The sequence below is a fragment of the Peromyscus californicus genome, unplaced genomic scaffold (genome assembly GCF_007827085.1).
Source record: "Peromyscus californicus insignis strain IS unplaced genomic scaffold, ASM782708v3 Scaffold_10__1_contigs__length_136768540, whole genome shotgun sequence".
NCBI classification, from domain to species: Eukaryota; Metazoa; Chordata; class Mammalia; order Rodentia; family Cricetidae; genus Peromyscus; species Peromyscus californicus.
In genome coordinates, this window is record NW_026294391.1 from 118,708,323 (window position 1) to 118,727,983 (window position 19,661).

The following is a 19,661-nucleotide window of genomic DNA, read 5'->3' on the forward strand; positions in this document are numbered from 1 at the left end:
AAAGACTCTATGAGCCATTTGATAGTTTGAATTAAGACCCACCAAAGTAATGCTTTTGCTTTGTTGGGACAAATGATACCTGTCAACTGGGGCTAAAGAATCAGATGTAATTAAGAAGATACTAGCATTGCTGAGGCAAAATCTTTTGAGAAGTGTTTCCTTAGGGTCAGTACACAGAGCTATGATCCAAAGGTGGCCAAGGCTGTATCTTGTGCTGGCAACCAAAATTGATGATATGTGTTTACCATGTGTTACTAGTTTTGAAGGCATGAAGGGTTCATAGAGAGAAGCTAAGGTTTTGCATTGTGAGAGGCCAGGAGAGGCCACTGGTGAATGTGTAGTTTCAATTGAAGTAGAAGCCCCAGAATTGAAGGGGTCATTGAGAAACATTGAGGATTGACACCATGTGCAGGGTAAGAGTCCCTAAAGAGAAGAGCCCAAGAGAGGCTATTGTTGAAAGTGCAGCGAAGGTGGAATAGAGATCCCAACATTTTGGAGATGTTAGTAACATGGGATAACCATCAAGAAGAGCACCAGCTGTGGAGCAGAGCCAGATTGAGCCTAGAAAACAGGTTGTGTGTGCTGTGAATAGCAAGGCTTCAAGAAGTGCTGCTCCCAGGGCATTTTGGAGCACATCATAAATGTGTCCCGAACATCTAACACTGAACTTTTCACATTGTTTAATATTTGTTTTGCATTGATTTGATTGTGACTATCCTACGGTTATTCCTTCTTATAGTAAGAAAGTATATAATTTGTTTTTGATTTTACAAAAGCTCACAGTTAAGACTATTTTAGAGTGAGTTTGGTATTTTAGAGACTTTAGATATTTCAGAGAAACTTTGAACTTGAAAGAGATGTTGGATGTTTTGAAGAGACTGAACTTTTAAAATGTTTGAAAATTTAAAGACCATGGAACTTTAAAAAATTTGGAATGTTTTACACTGGGATACTAATATTAATATGGCATCATGGGGACAAATAAGAAAGGAAAGTTTCTAGTTGAGTTGTGATGTATTTGTGTATCAAGTTGATAAGGAGTCAATTGTGCTGGCTAGTTTTATGTCAATTGGACACAAGGTAGAACCATTTAGAAAGAAAAGCCCTCAGCTAAGTAAATGTACCCTCTAAACTGGACAGGTAAACCTGTGGAGCATTTCCTTGATTGATGATTGACATAGGAGGATCCAGACCACTGTGGGCAGTGCCACCCTGGGCTAGTGGTTCTGGGTACTATAAGAAATAAGGCTGAGCTGGTGGTCCTTGGTGCTATAAGAAAGCAGGTTGGGCAAGCCGTGAGGAGCAAGCCAGTAAGCAGCACCTCTCCATGCCCTCTGCATCAGCTCCTGCCTCCAGATTCCTGCCCTGTTTGAGTTCTTGTACTGACTTCCATTGATGATGGACTGTGATGTGGAAGTATAAGATTAAATATAGCCTTTCCTCCCCAAGTTGTCTTAGGCTATGGTGTTTTATTACAGCAACAGAAACCCTAAGATAATAGTTCTCTCTCCTTTATTTCCCTATTAATCTAAAAAAAACTGAGAATGAAAATTCTTAAGGCTATATTGACCAAGGGGTTTTCCTATAAAGATTAAATATGTACACATTCTGAACTCCATGGTTAGTCTCTACAAGTCATTTTGGCATAATTTAGGGTCCTTAGCTGTCTTGAGTTTGCAATTTAGGTACTTCCCTCTAAGAAAGGTGTTACTATGGATAAGCTAAGATGAGAGTAGATGCTACTGTCAGTGTTTGAATGTTGGCATGGTTTTTACATTTTGGTCTTGATGGTTTTTAGTGCTGTGAAATGCTTGAAAATTTATGGGTAGATGCCCTAATATGGAAGAATTATGTTTTACACCCAAAAGCACAAACAAGACTTAATGAAATTAGTGGTTTTCATAGAAGAATCCATAGTCCATAGGGTATCAAATTTACCTTTCAGTGGTTTGGGCAGAAAATGTGCTGCAGGCTTGTTCTTCTTCACATGGTTGCCTTTCATGATCTCTCCTTCTTTGTTCAGGCCCAGATACCACCCTCGGCCTGATTGCTGCTGACGGTAGATCATTGATGAGTATGTCACATAATAATTTTCAAATACTGATTCTTTGAATTTGCACTCAGGTGTGAAATGTTCCTGCAACAAAAGTAAATAAACAAAAAAGTCAGTATTTATAAGGGTATGAATTTCAAGCAGAATAGATAGAATATACCATTCAGAAGTTTAGATAATGCTTTGTTAAAGCTTGTATGAAGGGTATCCTATTTGAATAGAACAAGTTATTATCACTGGAAACCAAAAAACTATATGTAGCAATTTATGTGATATTTTAAGAGAACACCCGAAGTAAAAATGCTGTTGATCAGTGATTGGCTCTTTGCAGTAAGCAATGCAGAGATTTGGACAAGCCACATAAGTGTATGGTGGACTAAATCAAGAGCAAAAGGATTGAAAGAGGAGCACAAAGCTGCTATAGTAGCTTTGTATGACTCAACAATAAATAAAAGAAAATTAACATTTAGTTTTGCATTTACTTTTTGTACTATTATCGTGTGTGTGTGTGTGTGTGTGTGTGTGTGTGTGTGTGTGTGTGTGTGTGTGTGTGTGTGATGTGTATGGCTCAGATGTGGAGGTCAAAAAACAAATATATTTTCTCCTTTCACTTTTACTTATGTTTCAGGGACTGAATTTAGGCTTTGTGTGCAAAGTGACTGCCTGCTGAGCTATCTCACCAGCCATGTGATTACTTTTAATAAATTCTCAGGTTACCTTTTAATAGATTCTCAGGTTATCATATAGTATTGTTACTAGTTGCCTGAGTCTTAAAGCAGTACTACAGTGCTGGTTGCCTAGATTTCTAAAGTAGTTCTACAAGGAAATGATGTTATCAGATTTTTTCCCTAATTTGCTGAGATGTTATCAGGAACAACAGTTGATAATTTTGCCTAATGTTTACAAATCCTGTTTTGTTGTGCCCATTTTCTAGGCCAGTGGTCTTTTCTAAACTGTGTCTCTGTGTTTCTTTTTTACTTCATTTTCATATTTAGTATCATTCTCAGCATACACACCAGCTGAGCAACAACATCTGAAATGTTCTAAAAGTTACTTTAGTGAAGGGGAACACATTTGTCAGCATTTCTCAGAAAGGAAAGCATACAAGTAATTTTCTTTTCTTTTTTATTAAACCCTGCCTCATTCAGCAATATGCTTGATGTCCGTATTTGCTCTGCAGAATGCACTTGGTCAGAGCATCTTTGGGGGTTATTTCATTCAGTCTGAGTACACACCATAGATCTCCTAGGATTCATGCAAATTCAACCTACTAAAGCAGAAATGTACTTCTGGGGCAACTGTCACATGGCAGAAACTTAAAAGAGTTCTATTTATGGGTTCTGAAAATTTCTCTTTATGGGATTTCTCAACACAGAGAAAGCCAAAGTATGTCTACAAAGACATTTGATGAAAAATCTCTACATTTTCTCTAGTGATGAGGAAAACTTCTGGAGTCCTTTGTGAATTAAATCATTACTTGGATAAAGTATTCATCCCTGGAAAGTAGATTTTCCTTTAATAAAAATTCAGAAATCATTTGTAAAGAAATCTGTTGAATGATGCAGATGATCAAGTTAGACAAATGACTAGAGCATGAGATGTATGTGCTGCCATAAGTACAGAAAGAAAGTCCATAAAAAGATATGTATTGTCTGAGAAGAGAGGGGGAAGTCAGACTTAATTCTGACAAGGGCACTAAGGACATGTTCATAGACATAAGAGATCGTTATATCTGAGTCTTGAAGGATGGGAAAGAATTCAACACAGAAATAAAGAATAATAGCTGAGGCACAGGTCAGCACTTATTCCATCCTCCACTTCTCCCTTCCATTCTTCTTTCAGTATCTGAAATCTACCAAGTTGCAGTTTCTCACACTTAAACCCAGGGGATGTTTACATTCATCCACATGCTATTTCATGATGCCACAGCCTTTAGCTTCCATATTTATAGCAAGTATATGACTTTAAGACCTCTTCAGCAGACTGTTATATGGATCTCACAATTGGTCTTCCTTTTCTCCTGATGTATTTGCTTTCTTATATTTTTGGTTGTGAGCCTAGCCTTTAACGGCTGAGCCATCTCTCCAGCCCGTATTAGTTTTCTTAAAGTAAGGTTCCCTGTAGTGGATATCTGTTCTATGACAATGAAGCACAGCTCTAGAGATGTAGCAGGTAACTGCTCTACCTGCTTATGACCTTGAAATATATGCCCCTGGGGCATGGTCTCTCCTATACCCTTAGATAGGTATAGGATATTAAAATAGATTATTGTATCTACTAATAAACTAATTTAGCAAACTATCAACCTAGCTAATTTGTACTGATATGGATTCTTTTTTTATTTTTATTTTTATTTTTTTTATTTTTTTTAGGTTTTTCGAGACAGGGTTTCTCTGTGTAGCTTTGCGCCTTTCCTGGAACTCACTCTGTAGCCCAGGCTGGCCTCGAACTCGCAGAGATCTGTCTGCCTCTGCCTCCCGAGTGCTGGGATTAAAGGCGTGCGCCACCACCGCCCGGCTATGGATTCTTATATATTGATACAAATGTAAACTATTTTTATATTCCTATTTAAAATAATTTGTATATTGATACAAATTCAAAACTATAATCATCATATTGTACACATGTTCATACTTCTATTTGAAATATTTTATATATTGATATAAATATAAAATTGTATTTATCCTACTATTGTTATACCTGTTTAATATACTTGTATATTGATAAATATTAAAGATTGTTGTCATATTGCATATTACACTATACATTTCTACCTCTGTTTAAGATATTTTATGTATTGTTACAATTTTGAAATCATTGTCCTTTTACTGTGCATTTGCTTACAGACTGTTTACCTTGTTTATATAAAGCCTTAGTCCTTAGGTTATTTAGGTAGATAAGACTTACAGATTTATAGTCACCAATGCTTGTTATTTCTGTAGTTATGTTAGTTAGGTTCTCCAGATTTACAGAATCATATGTCAGATGGACAGGTAATCTTCAAACACTTCATAGACCTAGAGAATATGGCATTTAAACGTTTTGATAACTTAGAACTCTGTTGACATGAGACAAGATTGCTCCTGGCAGCACTGATCTACTCTCAAGAGAATGTTGGGCTTCTAAGACACTCTATTTGAATGTTTGTCTTCCTCTTGGCACAAAAATGACTGCTGGGCAAAGAACTGTCCTTGCTTTGATTGCTGACAATATGAACGCTGTCCTTTCCAGATGAGCAGGACACAAAGAAAAGCAAGTACTGAACCTTGCCAAGACAGGGTAAGATGGTCTTTCAAAATTCCTGCTTCCGAAAATGGTCTGTCAGATATTCTAGGCCTGTAGTCAAATTGGATGCTCCAACAGTGCTGAGAAACTTTAGGTGACTGTCCAGGCTACCAGCTGTCTCTGTCTAGTCTCGAAAGATTACTGTAAGTTGCTTGCATGCATTTGCCATTTTCTCAGGTACTATTATATTCTTTCTCAGGTCTTTGATGGGGTTGAAGACTAATAGTTACAGTTACAATTTTCTTGTATCTTAGCTAGAACATGCTAAGTACTAGATTCAGATTCTTCAGGATAGGATAGCTTTTGGAATAATCTCTTTAACATACAATTTACCTATGTTGTGGACATCTCTGGATTTTAATATATGTCTCTTGTTTGCTGTTGTTCTTGCTGGTTGTATTTCTGTTTTATTTAGGTTATTACTTTTCCCCTCTCCTGGACAATACTTGATAATCATTCCTATTATATATAGTTTTATATTAGGTTAGAACTTTCTTATTTAGACAAAAGGGGGAGATGTAGTGGATATCTGTTCTATGACCCCGAAGCCCAGCCCTAGAGACATAGCAGGTAACTGCTCTACCTGCCTATGACCTTAAAATACATATCTATGGGGCATGACCTCTTGGCTACTCTTAAGGCCTGAGATGCACATATACAGCTCTCTTCTCTCTCTTGTGGGCTTGGATGCAGGACTGACTGAGACAGCTGGAACCACCTGAGACTATGCCCCAGTGTTCCAGAACCTGCAACAATTCTGTTCTGTACAATAATAAATTCCTTTGCCCTTTAAGCAGGCTCCGTGGATTTCTCCCATTAGTTCCCTTCCTCATGAACTCTGGATGATTTCACCTTTCGTATAATATAAGCAACTAATGACTGGGTGTTTCCTTTGAAGTCCTCCACTATTCAATCACAATCACTCTTTGGTCCTCTACCACTGAACCATGCATGACTTTCCAAATGCCATTCACTTGTTTAGTAATCCATCCTTCTCTTTCTCTGTCTCCTAGTTTTCTTTTCATCCCTTAAGGACTATTTTAAATACAATTCCTCTTTGAATTACACAGGATTTCTCCCAATCAAAACTGATTATGTCTATATCAACACCAAGAGGCTCTATCTAGGTCACTGGCATGGCCTGTGACTTATATCCATGCATGGCAACTATGAACTTGTTGTATTTCCAAATCTATCCTGCGGCATCCCCCAAGCTCATGGTAGACTAGTTGATTAGTGGAGCAATGATTAGTTATCGAAACTAAATACTGAAAATTACATGACTTATTAGAATATCAGCTTCCAAAATGTCTGCATGGAATTTCCTTTATACCACAGAATAAAATCAGTTATATTTATAAGGAGGCTGTCATTGCATGGACAGATCTTGGATGAGTGATTTAACAGCTGTTAAGAATAATGTGTCACCTACAACGCTAAGAGGAAGTCTTGGCAATTGTTACAACTATTGGAAAATGGCAAGGAAGGACTCAATGAACTGAATGCTCTGTCACATCCTGGCAATTTCTTAGTCATCCCTACTAAATTTGGACTCAAAAACTCAGCAGAGAAGAAAATGAGGCCAAAAAAAAAGAAGAAAAAAAAAAACATGTTGAAGCAACCAAAGGAGTGTTCTGTTCTCTGTGTGTGACACTGTCATTTTTATCCTGTGTTAGAATGAGTAGGCAGAAGAAGCTTGATTCTATTAAAATGTGGAAACATTTAACATCCCATTCTATGTAAAAGAGTCTAATAAAGAAGACAAGGGTACAGTTGCATCTCTTCAGTACATATAAGCAATATAAATAATAGAAATTGTATTTGGCCCAAGCCAAGAAAGTCCTATTTTGAGTAGACCTGGTGGGAAGGACATCAAAGAACAAGTTTACTTTGATTGTGGATGCCTCTTCACTGGTGCCCTGAAAGAAGGTACCAAAGTGGACTTGACACAAAAGAGGCACTGAATGAAGGCAGCAATAGATGTGCTCTATATTTAAAAGGCTGTAGATAAATATCTGCTATCAGAATGGGTGTATGAATTAACATATGTCCTATATTCTTTGCATGGTTCCTATGAAATTACTTAATGAGTATAAAATAAAAGGTACTTTGGACCTCATAACTTTTAATGCATTGATTTCTCTTAAATATTGTTTACCTCTCATGCTCATATACATTTTGTCATATAAGTAATATTTAGTTCATGAAATAATCGGTCTCTAATACCTTCTCTGTTCATGATTTCTATTTGATTCCCTTACAAGTTCAAGATTTGTTTCTTTATGGTGAATATTAAACATCACATCTATGTTATCTATGTTATTATCATATTTTGGCCAAGGACCGAGGGATTGACATTTAGAGAACACACATATCCAAGACTAATATCTAACAGTTCTTTTTTCCAAATCCACTTTTTAGAATTTATTAAGAAGTAGATAATTATTTGGAGATTAAAACAGCAAATGTGAAGAAATCATTTTAAAAAACCTAATACTTCAATAGAATATATTAGGGAATTCTTACAGCCAAAGATGGTAAGGGTCAGGTGCTCCTATCAGGTCAGATAAAGTCTCAATATAGACATTATAAGGCACAATGGGTAATCCTGGATTCATGTACAAATAACCCTAAGATCCAGATATAGTGGGTAGCCGTTCCAGCTTTGACCTGCAAGTACCACCCCCTTTGAGGCCTCGGTAACTGTCACGCCTACAAGGCGGAAGTGAGAGAGGACCTCTGAAGACCCGAGATCCGGATGGGCCAGCTCTCTTGGTTCCTGGATCCTGGACGCTGGAGGTGGACCGAGCAGAGTTCTCCAGAGAACACCGCTGGACTGTGCTACACCTTTCCCAGACCCTGTAACCTATCCCTTCACTTGTAAGTTACCCCACAAAATAACCCCCCTTTTAACTATGTGGAGTTGCCTTAATATTTAAACCAATATTCAATGGTGTGCCAGAAACATTGCCCCAGAACACAAAATTTGAGACTAGTGTAAATTGCTATTCTCTTTTTTAGAGTCTAAAGAAGTAGACCTGCCCTGTGTTGCTTCAGTCACAATGGCAAAGTGTGGAGACTGAACTGTATCTTTGGCCTGCTGGAGTTGAGGCCTGGTTAAAGGAGACTTGGGTTAGAAGAGTAGCTGCTCTAAACTGAGGTCAATAGGGCTATGGCTTATAGCTGTGCCACCAGGAACCATGACCTCAAACAACAGAGCTTATTATTTCTGTGTGTATTTTTCAGCCAGGCTCTATAAGCACATCTCCAGCATTAAAACTGACACACCAAGATTAAATACCTTCATAATTAAAATAAGTAATTTGGCAAACAGAGGCCATAATAACAGGGCTCTCATTCACCTGCCGTCCTCCCCCATGCTCTTGTAGTTTAAGCTATCATGTCACTGAAAGGTGACAGTGTTACATTTGAGCTTGTATCTAGGTAGGATAGGAAGCTTTGAGAACTACCACATAGACTGTAAACGTCCTTTTTACACATTTAGCCCCCACAACATATTTTTAGGTAGGCTGCATAGATTCTTTTGGATCTAAGGAGAGTAAAATTGTCTACTGAAGTGGATCCTACAAAACTGGTAATGTTAAATCTGGGTAGCAAGAACTGCCATCACCTTTCACACATATGTGTTATATCAAGGACACAAATCCTGATATAACCTAACATTTCTCAATAGATTTTGCTTACTACACCTATGACACTTTCAAAGCAGGAAGTATGGAACACAGAAAAAAAAAAACAGTTTATAGATTTATGTGTGAACAACAACAGAAACATCATTAACATCCCTGAAACATGATTTTTTTCAGCAGGTTCCATGATCACATTTTGAACATATTTTCCTTTCTCTTCAATGCTCCTGATGACCTCTTTTCCCCTTCTATCTTCCAGCGCATTTTCAGCAGCCTAATCCTCCAATTAGTTTAGCAATTACTGTCACTAGCAAGGGTCATTCATCTAATCTTGAGCCATCTTCTAATGATAATTAATTTTCTGGATTTAAAATGTGCAGGTTATTTAAGCAGGTCTGATTTGTGTATGTCAATTATTCTCCAGCCTATTGAAAATCGTGAATAGATTAAAATCAGAGTTTCAGCTCTTTTATAAGATAAGTAAATGGAATTTTAAAATATAAATTATACCCATGGGGTGACAGGATAACTACCTATATTCCCTAGATTGGCTTCTCTTCCATCAGTGATCTCAATTTCCAGGACTAATTATTATATCTACAGCTTTGATGTTCTCTCCAAAGCTATATTTGAGGCAAATAAACTTCATTATTACTGAGTTCAAAGCATGGTAAGGAAGAAGGGAATCAACACATTGTGCTCTGTGGCCAAGCAAATGTATTAATTCATGATAAAGGGAGTATTTTTAATGCAAAAAAACCCTCATTGAACTAAGAGATAATTAAGGACAGTTCTTGGTATAAGGCCTGGATTACAGCAGATGACCTATACATATGTGATGAAAAATATGTGTAAAGTGAAATATCATATGATGAAACCTTTGAAGCTGCCTTGTACAAACACAAAACAGGGTTAATTCTGGCACTGTAACTATGTAATAAATAGAAGACTCTTTCAGAGGAAAGATATGACAGGTCAGCACTTGCCTACTAGGGCAGAAACAGTAAGTAATAAAATGAGGAAAGGAGACTAGTGAGTGTGTGTGTGTGTGTGTGTGTGTGTGTGTGTGTGTGTGTGTGTGTGTATGTTTGTGTATTGTGTGTGCATGTTCATGTGGGTGTGTGCACATGTGCCTACGGGTGCATGTGCATGTGTTTATGATGAAAGGTAGAAGCTGATATTGGGTGTCTTACATGATTGTTCTCTGTAATTATTTTGAAACAGGTTCTGTTACTGGACCTATAGCTCATCAGACTGCCTGACCACTAAGCTCCAGAGATCTACTTATCTTGGACAACCCAGGGTTAGTAAGTGTCCACTGTGCCTCCTGGCTTTACATGGGGTCCTGATATTTATATAGCAGATTTTTTTTTTTTTTTACCAAATAAGCCATCTCCCCAGCCTGATAAATCCAATTTTCAATACTTGGAAGGGAAGAGGAGGAAGGAAGAAGACAAAAGAGGGTAAATAAAGACAAAATAATGTAGTTAGGGAAATGGCTCTGCAGTTAAAAGCTCTGTTTGCTTTTACAGATGGCCTAGGTTCAGTTACTAGCATACACATGGTGGTTTACAATTATACACAACTCCAGTTCCAGGAGATCCAATATACTCTTCTGGCCTTTGTGAGCACCAGGCACACATGTGGTGTACATACATTAACACAGGAAAAACACTTATACACATAAAGTTTTAAAAATCTTAAAAAAAAAACAATTTAAGAAAGACAAAACAGTGCTTAAGCTGAAGACTAAAGAGATGTTTGTAACAAAGACATAGATACATACAATTACACTCTTGTCTTTGTGTGTCCAATAACTAAACACTTCAATTAAATTCAATTGCTTTTATTTCTGTAACATGATGAAAAGGTCTACTAGTCCTGTTAGCTTAATTATGCTCTTGCTCAAAGATCCAATGAGAATGTGCATATGAATGAAGCTCTATTGTAGGGTTTCTTCTGATAACAAATGACCAGAAAACCAGGGCAAAATACATTCTTTCATTTTCAGAGTTCTTTTTCATCTGGGATCAATTACCAGGAATAAGATCAGTCTATATGTGTTTTACTAATATAGAAGAATATAAATTCTCCCCCAAATTAGGGCTACAGATGAATTATACTTTGCATTTACTGTTCTCCTCAAATGGTGGTTTCCAGGAAACTGTTTTGTCTTCTTTTATACTTTCATTTCTGTCTGCAGCAGGATGAAATGGCTGTAGTGCTGTAATCCACAGCACTACAAAAAGAGAGAGAGGTATTGAAAATGGACCTTGTGAAATTCCATGACAGAAAATGACTTAAAATTACATAGGGCTGGACATGGTGGTACGTGCCTTTAATGCCAGCACTCCGGAGGCAGAAGCAGGCAAATTTCTGAGTTTAAAGCCAGCCTGTTCTACAGAGAGAGAGTTCCAGGATGACTAGGGATACATAGAGAAACCCTGTCTTAAAAAAATCAAAAAAGTACACATGGTAATTAGCAACCATTTGAAAAGAAATGCAAATTATGCTTAACTTTGTATACAGGACTATTTTTTTCTTATTGCCTCATACTGTTACAACAAAATTTCTTGATGTCATTTTTATATTCCAGAATATTTCATGGGCACTTTAATTTACCTTAGTTTAGTGTCACAAACATGACAACATATTGCTTTCCCCCCACAGTTCTTCATCACTAAAAACTAGAACAACAGTAGGTCTGTCAATGGGGACCTAGATACCATGTCTTAGTTGAGAGTTCACTTACAGCTTTGTACTGGTTATTGTGTCTTCTAGTTAGTTCTAAGAAGATGTGCCATGCAATGGATTAGTCACCCTTTTAAATTTTTAAAACACAGCTGGGTGTTGGAGGTTTTATTAGATGTTCGTTGGCTCTTGGTGGGAGCATGGGCAGCCTACATAACAAAATTAATATTTTTCAAAAAAGATTGAAAATTTCTAAGAAACAAAACAAAACCCACAACTGGGCCTGGTGGTGCATACAACATTTAATCCCAGCCATCAGGAGGCAGAGGCAGGTAGATCTCTGAGTTCGAGGTCAGCATGTTCAACATAGTAAGGTCAAGGACAGTAAGGAATACACAGAGAGTTGCTGTCTCAATAAAACAAAACAAAATAAAACACACTAAAAATAAGCAAGAAATAAGGAAAATAAAAACAAACTCCCCCTTTACAGAGGCTAATGGGTTATTTTCATCATTATATAAAAATTACATGATTCAAAGGCCTCATTCATCTCTAACCTTGGACAGCAAAGCATAAAATGAAAGGAACTTGTTGAGAGCTGTGACAAAGCAAGATAAATATACATGCATATTAGATGCATAAAATGAGGAGCTAGTTTTCTAAAGGAAACAGAACTGACAAATCCTTAGCAAAATTAGAGCAAAGATGGAAATTGATGAACTCAGATGAAAAGAGAAATATTATCATGGATATCCCAGAAATGTAACTTATCCTTGGAATGTATTGTGAATAACTACATACTCTAATAAATTGGATGAACTAGAAGAGAGAATGAATTCCTTGGTACATTTAAGTTACCAAAATGGAATCATGAAGAAGAAAAAGTAAACTTGCACAGACCTATGAGTGAACAACTCATAAAAAGTGTCCTGTGGTGGTACACACCTTTAATCCCAGTACCTAGGAGACAGAGGCAGAGGCAGGTGGATCTCTGTGAGTTCAAGGTCAGCCTGGTCTACAGAGTGAGACCTAGGCCAGCCAGGGCTACAAAGTGAGATCCTTTTTCAAAATAACCAAACAACAAGGAAAAACTCTCATCAGTTTCCATGACCAGATGGATTCACTAATGAATCTCACAAATCATTTAAAAGGAACAAATACCAATTCATGTTAATACACTCCCAAAACTGAAGAATATGTTCAGTAAGGCCAGGATTAGCAAAACCAGATAAAATGAGACAAGTGATAAGTACACACACACACACACACACACACACACACACACACACACACACACACACGAACACTATAGGCTGATATCCCTAATAAACACAGATATAGAATTTAATAACAAATTATTAACAAATTGAATAAATCTAACAGCACATTAAGCAAGGTTATTGACCTTTGACCATGATCAAATGGGACTCTCACAAAGATACAAGTATGGTTCCACAAATGCAAATCAACAACCAGGAATCACAACAACCATGGAGTGAAAGGAAAAATCATAGGATCATCTCAGTAATTGCAGAAAAGACATGAGAGATAAGTCAACATTCCTCCACAGTAAAAATACCATTAGGCAAAGGAAGAACATGTTCCACAACATAAAGACCATATATTATAAGACAACAGATAACATTATCCCGAATGGGAAAACTTTGACAGCTTCAACAATATAAGGAGACCCATTTTTATCACCCCTTTTCAATCCTAGACAACAGATAGGCAAGAGACTGGATATAGGAAGTCAAATTGTCATTATCTGTAGATAAACTCTTACATACAAACACCCCAGAGACTCCACCAAAAAATAGCTATTAGAAATGATAATGTAGTAGGCTGAGGCAGGTGTTCAAATCCAGCCTATGTTATATAATGAGTTTGAGATCAGCCTCAGCTACATTGCAGGACCTTGTCTAAAAAACTGAAGTCAATCCAATTTATGACAATTACAAAATAAATAAAATAGCTGAAATAAATTAACCAAAATGGTTGGTTGGTTAGTTGTTGTTATTGTTTTTTTGTCAACTTGACACAAGCTATAGTCATCTGAGAGGAGGAAACCCCAGTTAAGAAAATGTCTCCATAAGATCAGGCCATAGGAAGGTCTGTAGGGCATTTTCTTAGTTAGTGACTGATGTGGGAGGCCCCTGCCCATGGTGGGTGGTGCCTTCTCTGGGTTAGTGGCCCTGGGTTCTACAAGAAAGCAGGCAGCGCAAGCCATGGGGAGCAAACCAGTAAGCAGCACCTCTCCATGCCCTCTGTATCAGCTCCTGCCTTCAGGTTCCTGCCCTATTTGAATTCATTATTTGAATTCATGTCCTGACTTCATTTGAAGATCAACAATGATGTGGAAGTGTGGAAGTGTAAGCCAAACAAACCCCTTCCTTCCCAAGTTGCTTTGGTCATGGTGTTTCATCACAGCAATGGTAATCTTAACTATGACAAGGGTGATACCATCTACAATTAGAAGTAGAAAGCAAGGATGAAAAAACTAAAGAGATCTACCTATATAAAAATGGAAAGGTATAATACATTCACAGATTGAAAGAACAACTATTGTTAAAATGTCCAAATTTGGAGCTGAAGCAATGGTTCAGTACTTAAGAACACTTTCTCCTCTTGTAGAGGACCAGAGTTTGATTCCTAAGATGCATATGGTGGCTTACAAATGGATTTGTAATATTGGCACAATATTACACAACAAATATTGTGCCCTCTTCTGAATGTCATAGGCACCAGGCATATACATGGCACACATACATATGTACAGATGAAATACACAGTTTTTTAAATTAAAAAGAATCCTGTAGTGCCAAAAATGGTCTGTACTTTTAGTGCAGTATCCCTCAAAATATCAATGACATTCTTTCCAGAACTAGAAAAAAATGGCAAAATTTTGTATAGAACTATACAAACATGCCTGCCTCCCCCCAGAATCCAAAGCAAATGAGAAAAAATATAGTTAAAGGTACTACATTGTTTTACCTTAAAATAAAGCTAAGTATGAACAAAGACACAAGGTCCATGAAACACAAGAGAGAGCCTAGAAGTAAATCTACATACCAAAAGCTACTTAGTTTTCTAAAAAAATGTTATGAACTAACATTGGAGAACAGCTTTTTCAATAAATAGTGCTGAGAAAATTTTGTATGCATATGTAGAAGAATGAAACAGACCTCTATCACTCATTAGTTTTGAAAACAAAACAACTAAAACAGATTAATGACTTAAATATAATATCTGAAATTATGAAATGACTATAAGCGCCCATAGGGAACATGTTCAGGATAATGGAGTAGCCGTAGATTTTTAGGTTTTTTTTTTTTTTTTGGATAAGAACCTAAAAGTAAAAGAAACAAAATCAGAAATGGACAAAGGGGATTCTATCACACGAAGAAGCTTCTGTACAATGCTTGGGGAAATGAAAATGGGACAACCTACAGAATAGGATAAAATATGTACAAACTATACATCTGAAAAGAGATTGATGATATTAAGATTATATATAGAACTGTACAATTTCCCATAACTAAACCCAAATACTCAAGTTATAAATAAAGGTGTTTCTCAGAAGACAAAGAACTGTTCAATAAGTATATAAAAAAGATCAACATTACTAGTTACCAGGCACATGAAAATCTAAAGCACATTGAGATACCATTCCCCTCTAGTAAGAATAGTTATCACAAAGACATATGATAACAAGAAATACAGAGGATGTGAAGAATGGAGAACTCCAATACACAACTGGTAAATATAAATCAGTACAACTATTACAGAAAACACTTGGATGCTCCTCAAAAAATTAAAAATAGTCCATCAAGATGGTTCCTCTAGCAAAAGTTCTGGAAATGAAAACTTGATATAAATTTCTATCCTTGGGCTTGTTCTGGAAGGCAAGAACTGCCTCCTGAAAGTTGTCCTCAGACCTTCAAATGTACACCTTGGAGCCACCCCCATATCATAAACACACACATTATATACATAATAATAAATAAAAATTTAAAATAGAATTATCATTATGGTCTAGCAATTTCACTACTGAATGTACATCAAAAGGAAATGAAACCAGAAATACTTAAGTAACATCTGCACTCCAATGTTTATTGGAACACAATTCACAATAGTGAAGAAATGGGTATAACTTTAGTGCTTATCAACTGAAGACGAGATGAAGAAATCATGGAAAACACACACACACACACACACACACACACACACACACACACACACACACTATGGAATACTATTTGGCTATCAAAAGGTAAAATTCTGCCATTTGTGGAGATCATTATGTTAAGTGAAATAAGTCAGGCATAGAAAGAGAGGTACTGGAGAGGTACTGCACAATCTCACAGAAGATGAGCAGAACAGGAAGAGATTAAAAGGCATGAGAAATTCTGAAGTGCTATCACACAGCAGGATAACTGCAGATAACAATAATGTACTGGACATTTCAAAAGATCTCAAGAAAAGATCCATAAAGGAATGAAGTCTGAGGTGAGAGATGTTTAACTGAATTTTCATAACGAACAGATGTGCATCATTTAAATAAAGAAAATACTGCTCAGCCAGATTTAAGAAAAACAAATTATATTTTAATCTTAATAAGGACTATCATTAAGAGAAATCAGCAGAGAGGGTTTTTTTTGGTAAAGAACATTCATTTATTAGAGCAGTGGTTCTCAACTTGTAGGTTGTTACCCCAATACCATGTGTATATCAGATATTAATGACTCATAACAGTAGCAAAATTAGAGTTATGAAGTAGCAAATAAAATAGTTTTATGGTTGGGGGTTACCACAACATGAGGAATGATATTAAAGGGTTCCAGCATTAAGAAGGTTTAGAACCATTGTATTAGAGGAATAAAGCCCTAAATATGTCCTTTATGTGTATTAACTCCACACACTGTTTTTTTAATGGCAGGGTTGACTTACATGGTTCTTTGAAAGATCTATTTTATTTTAAAGTACGGTGTGTGTGTGTGTGTGTGTGTGTGTGTGTGTGTGTGTGTGTGTGTGTAAACTGTGTGTGTGTGTGTAGATTTCTGTGTGGGTGTTTACTCATAAGTGTAGCACCCTGGGAGCCAAAAGAGGGCATTGGGTTCCCTGAAGCTGGAGTTGGAGGCAGTGTGAGCTGTCCTTTATGGGTGCAGGTAAACAAACTTGGGTCCTGTGAAAGAGCAGTACACCCACTAACAGCTTAGCCATCTGTCCAGCCCCTAACTTACATGTTTGAAAGGTGAATAACAAGTATCAAGGATGAGTTGGGCATGGTGGAATAGCTTGTAGGTTGAACTCTTGGACGGCTGAAGCAGGGGGGGTTGTCATGGTTTCAAAGCCACCTTGGGCTACAAAGTGAGTATTACGCCAGCTAAGGCTGAATAGCAAGACATTGTCTTTTAAAAAAATAGGATCAGAAATGCTCTCTAAAAGTAAAATTCCCAGTCTAAGTACCCCTTTACTATGGTGCTTGGTGCTTTCTAATTTGTGGAGTGCTCCTCTTTGTAATAACTTCAGAATGTGATCTAAATCCATTTGCAAAATAATGACCTCTGAGGGATTTGCAGTCAGCAGGAGAGCAAGCTTAGTAGGTCGAATCTTATTAAGTAGCTCTTGCAAGCTCCTGGCTAAAACTCAAAGCCTAGGAGTTCTGAAAAATTTCCCAAAGATCCAACAACCCTGCAGGGAAATGAGGAAGGCTATTTGTTCCTATGCAAACTGAAAAGGATGATCAATGAGAATAGCCAATTAAAATGAAAAACATACCAAGGTGGGTTTTAGAATATTTGAATGCTTCAGGAAACTTTGGAATCACTGTTTTGATTTGTGCTGGATAGGAGTTGCATTAAATTAAATTGTATGGCTCTGCAGAAAAGTATAGCTTAGAATAACTGGGAATCTGCTTCTTCAGAGCTTTACAAAAAAAATTCCTTATAGGCCCACTTGCCCAGGTAAGAAAATAGTGCTAAACAAGAGCAATGTAAATTACTACAGCACGTGGACTGCTGCAAACATCGAATTTGGTACTGCAGGGCAGAGCACAAAGGCCTGTCGGGTAAACGAGGGAGAAAAACACAGTCACAGAGAGATACTGGATTGCTGCTACTTTGCATAACATCTCCAAATTACTTTTTTATTTATTTATTGTGCATGTGTGTGTGTGTACATTTGGAGGTCACAGGACAACTTGTGAGATTAAGTTCTCTCCTTTTACCATGTGGCTCTGGAGATCAAACTCAGCTTATCAGGCTTGGTCGGTGGCAAATTCCTTCACTTGTTAAGTCATCTCATAGATTTTGATTTAATTTTAATAGCGTTTAGATTTGATTTTCATTTCTCTATGCTAAGAAAAATTTCTACTTCCAAGGTGTGGAAAAACAACAACAAAACAAACTGGAAAGCAGTCATTAATGAGTAATTTTTCTCTTTTAAATTATTATTATTGTTAGTAGAGAGTATAGATGCCATGGTGCATGTGTGGAGGTCAGAGGACAACTTTTTGGAGTCCGTTCTTTCCTTCCATTTTTAAGTGGGTTCCAGGGATTGAACCCAGGTCATCAGGCTTATATAGCAAGCACCTTTATTCACTGAGACATCTTGCCAGCCCAAATAATTTCTTCAACTCAATTCTAAAAACACTTCATCCGAATAGTAGTCACTGGGTAGCATATACATGTGTACACACAAACAATAAGTAAATAAAATGCAAAAAAAAACATTAAACAATGAGAGTAGTGTTGCACCTTTAATCCTAGCACTCAGGAGACAAAGACAAGCAGATCTCTGTGAGTTTGAGGCCAACCTGGTCAACAGACTGAGTTCCAGGACAGTCAAGGCTACATATGGAGACACTGTCTCAGAAAAAAAAAATAAACAAGATTAAATCATATGATTAATATATGATTTTAACATCTGCTGAAGGATTACCTTCCTTCCTTTATGTTTTCTGCCCTTTCACCACAGAAAACAAAACCTGACCAAATCACCTACTTCCAGTGTCTGGATTTCTTCCTTTGAGCAATAAATGTGTTTTCTGACTTGCATCTACAAAGATGGGAACTCCACCATGTGCCTCACCATGAGGATGGAAAGGGCATGGCAGGTGGTTAGCACACACACCAACACTCAGTGACCACAGAATCCCTTTCTTGCCTTCATTTTAAGTTTGCAGAGTAAGTCAGAAAAGGCCCCTTCCTGTCCATCCCACTATCCACCTGAAATGGCTATAAAAAATAATGGTTATCAACAAAGACAAATGGACTAGAGGAGTCCTTTTCCATTCCTGTAAGGGGTTAATAACATACTCTTAGTGGTGATTCCATGGCAAGGGTAACAATATACAAGAATGCCATTTAGGTCTTAAAAGACCTTAAGATTATAAAACAAGAATTACTATAATGTGAATCAGTAAGCACATAAAAGTATTTCTGAAATAATCCAGTACTAATGGGCCAAATGACATTTCCATGTCTCATGTTAATTACTATGCTCCAAGAAGTACAACATTATCATCTTATTTCTTTTATTCCAAACTGCCATGTCACTAGGTTCTATTTTCTTAATGTAGCCCACTAATAAAAATAATAGGGAAAAAAATCTAACAATACCTTATCTTTAATCAGTGCCTACCTTTAAAGTTTCCTACAACTGTCTGAACAGTTATGGCATTCTGGCGACAGGTACAGGACAGTTTAATAATGATAATGATAACAAAGGTAATGATTACAATGGATTTGAGGTAGATTTGTAAAAGAAAATTTCTCTCTGAAGAGCTTTCTTTCTCTCTCTCTGTCTCTGTCTCTCTGTCTCTCTCTTTGTGTGTGTGTGCGCGCACACTGAAAAATGAAACAAGAAATGCTCACACATTAGAATGTGTCTTTGGCACTGAAACATTCAGCTGCTCCAGGAATTCAGAGCAGGGAAGCAGCTCCTACTAGAGGAAGCTGGACTCAGTGTAAGGCAGCTGG

The 19,661-nt window shown here is 37.1% G+C and overlaps 1 protein-coding gene across 3 annotated transcripts in view; it reads right to left on the reverse strand.

The window, feature by feature from the left end:
* Nucleotides 1-19,661, reverse strand: part of Fgf13 (fibroblast growth factor 13) — a 533,597-nt gene that overhangs the window by 3,297 nt on the left and 510,639 nt on the right. For all 3 annotated transcript variants that reach the window (XM_052739895.1, XM_052739907.1, XM_052739901.1), the window contains one exon: nt 1,939-2,137. In XM_052739895.1, coding sequence (XP_052595855.1) covers nt 1,939-2,137 — 199 coding nt within the window. The remainder of the gene's footprint in view (nt 1-1,938; nt 2,138-19,661) is intronic.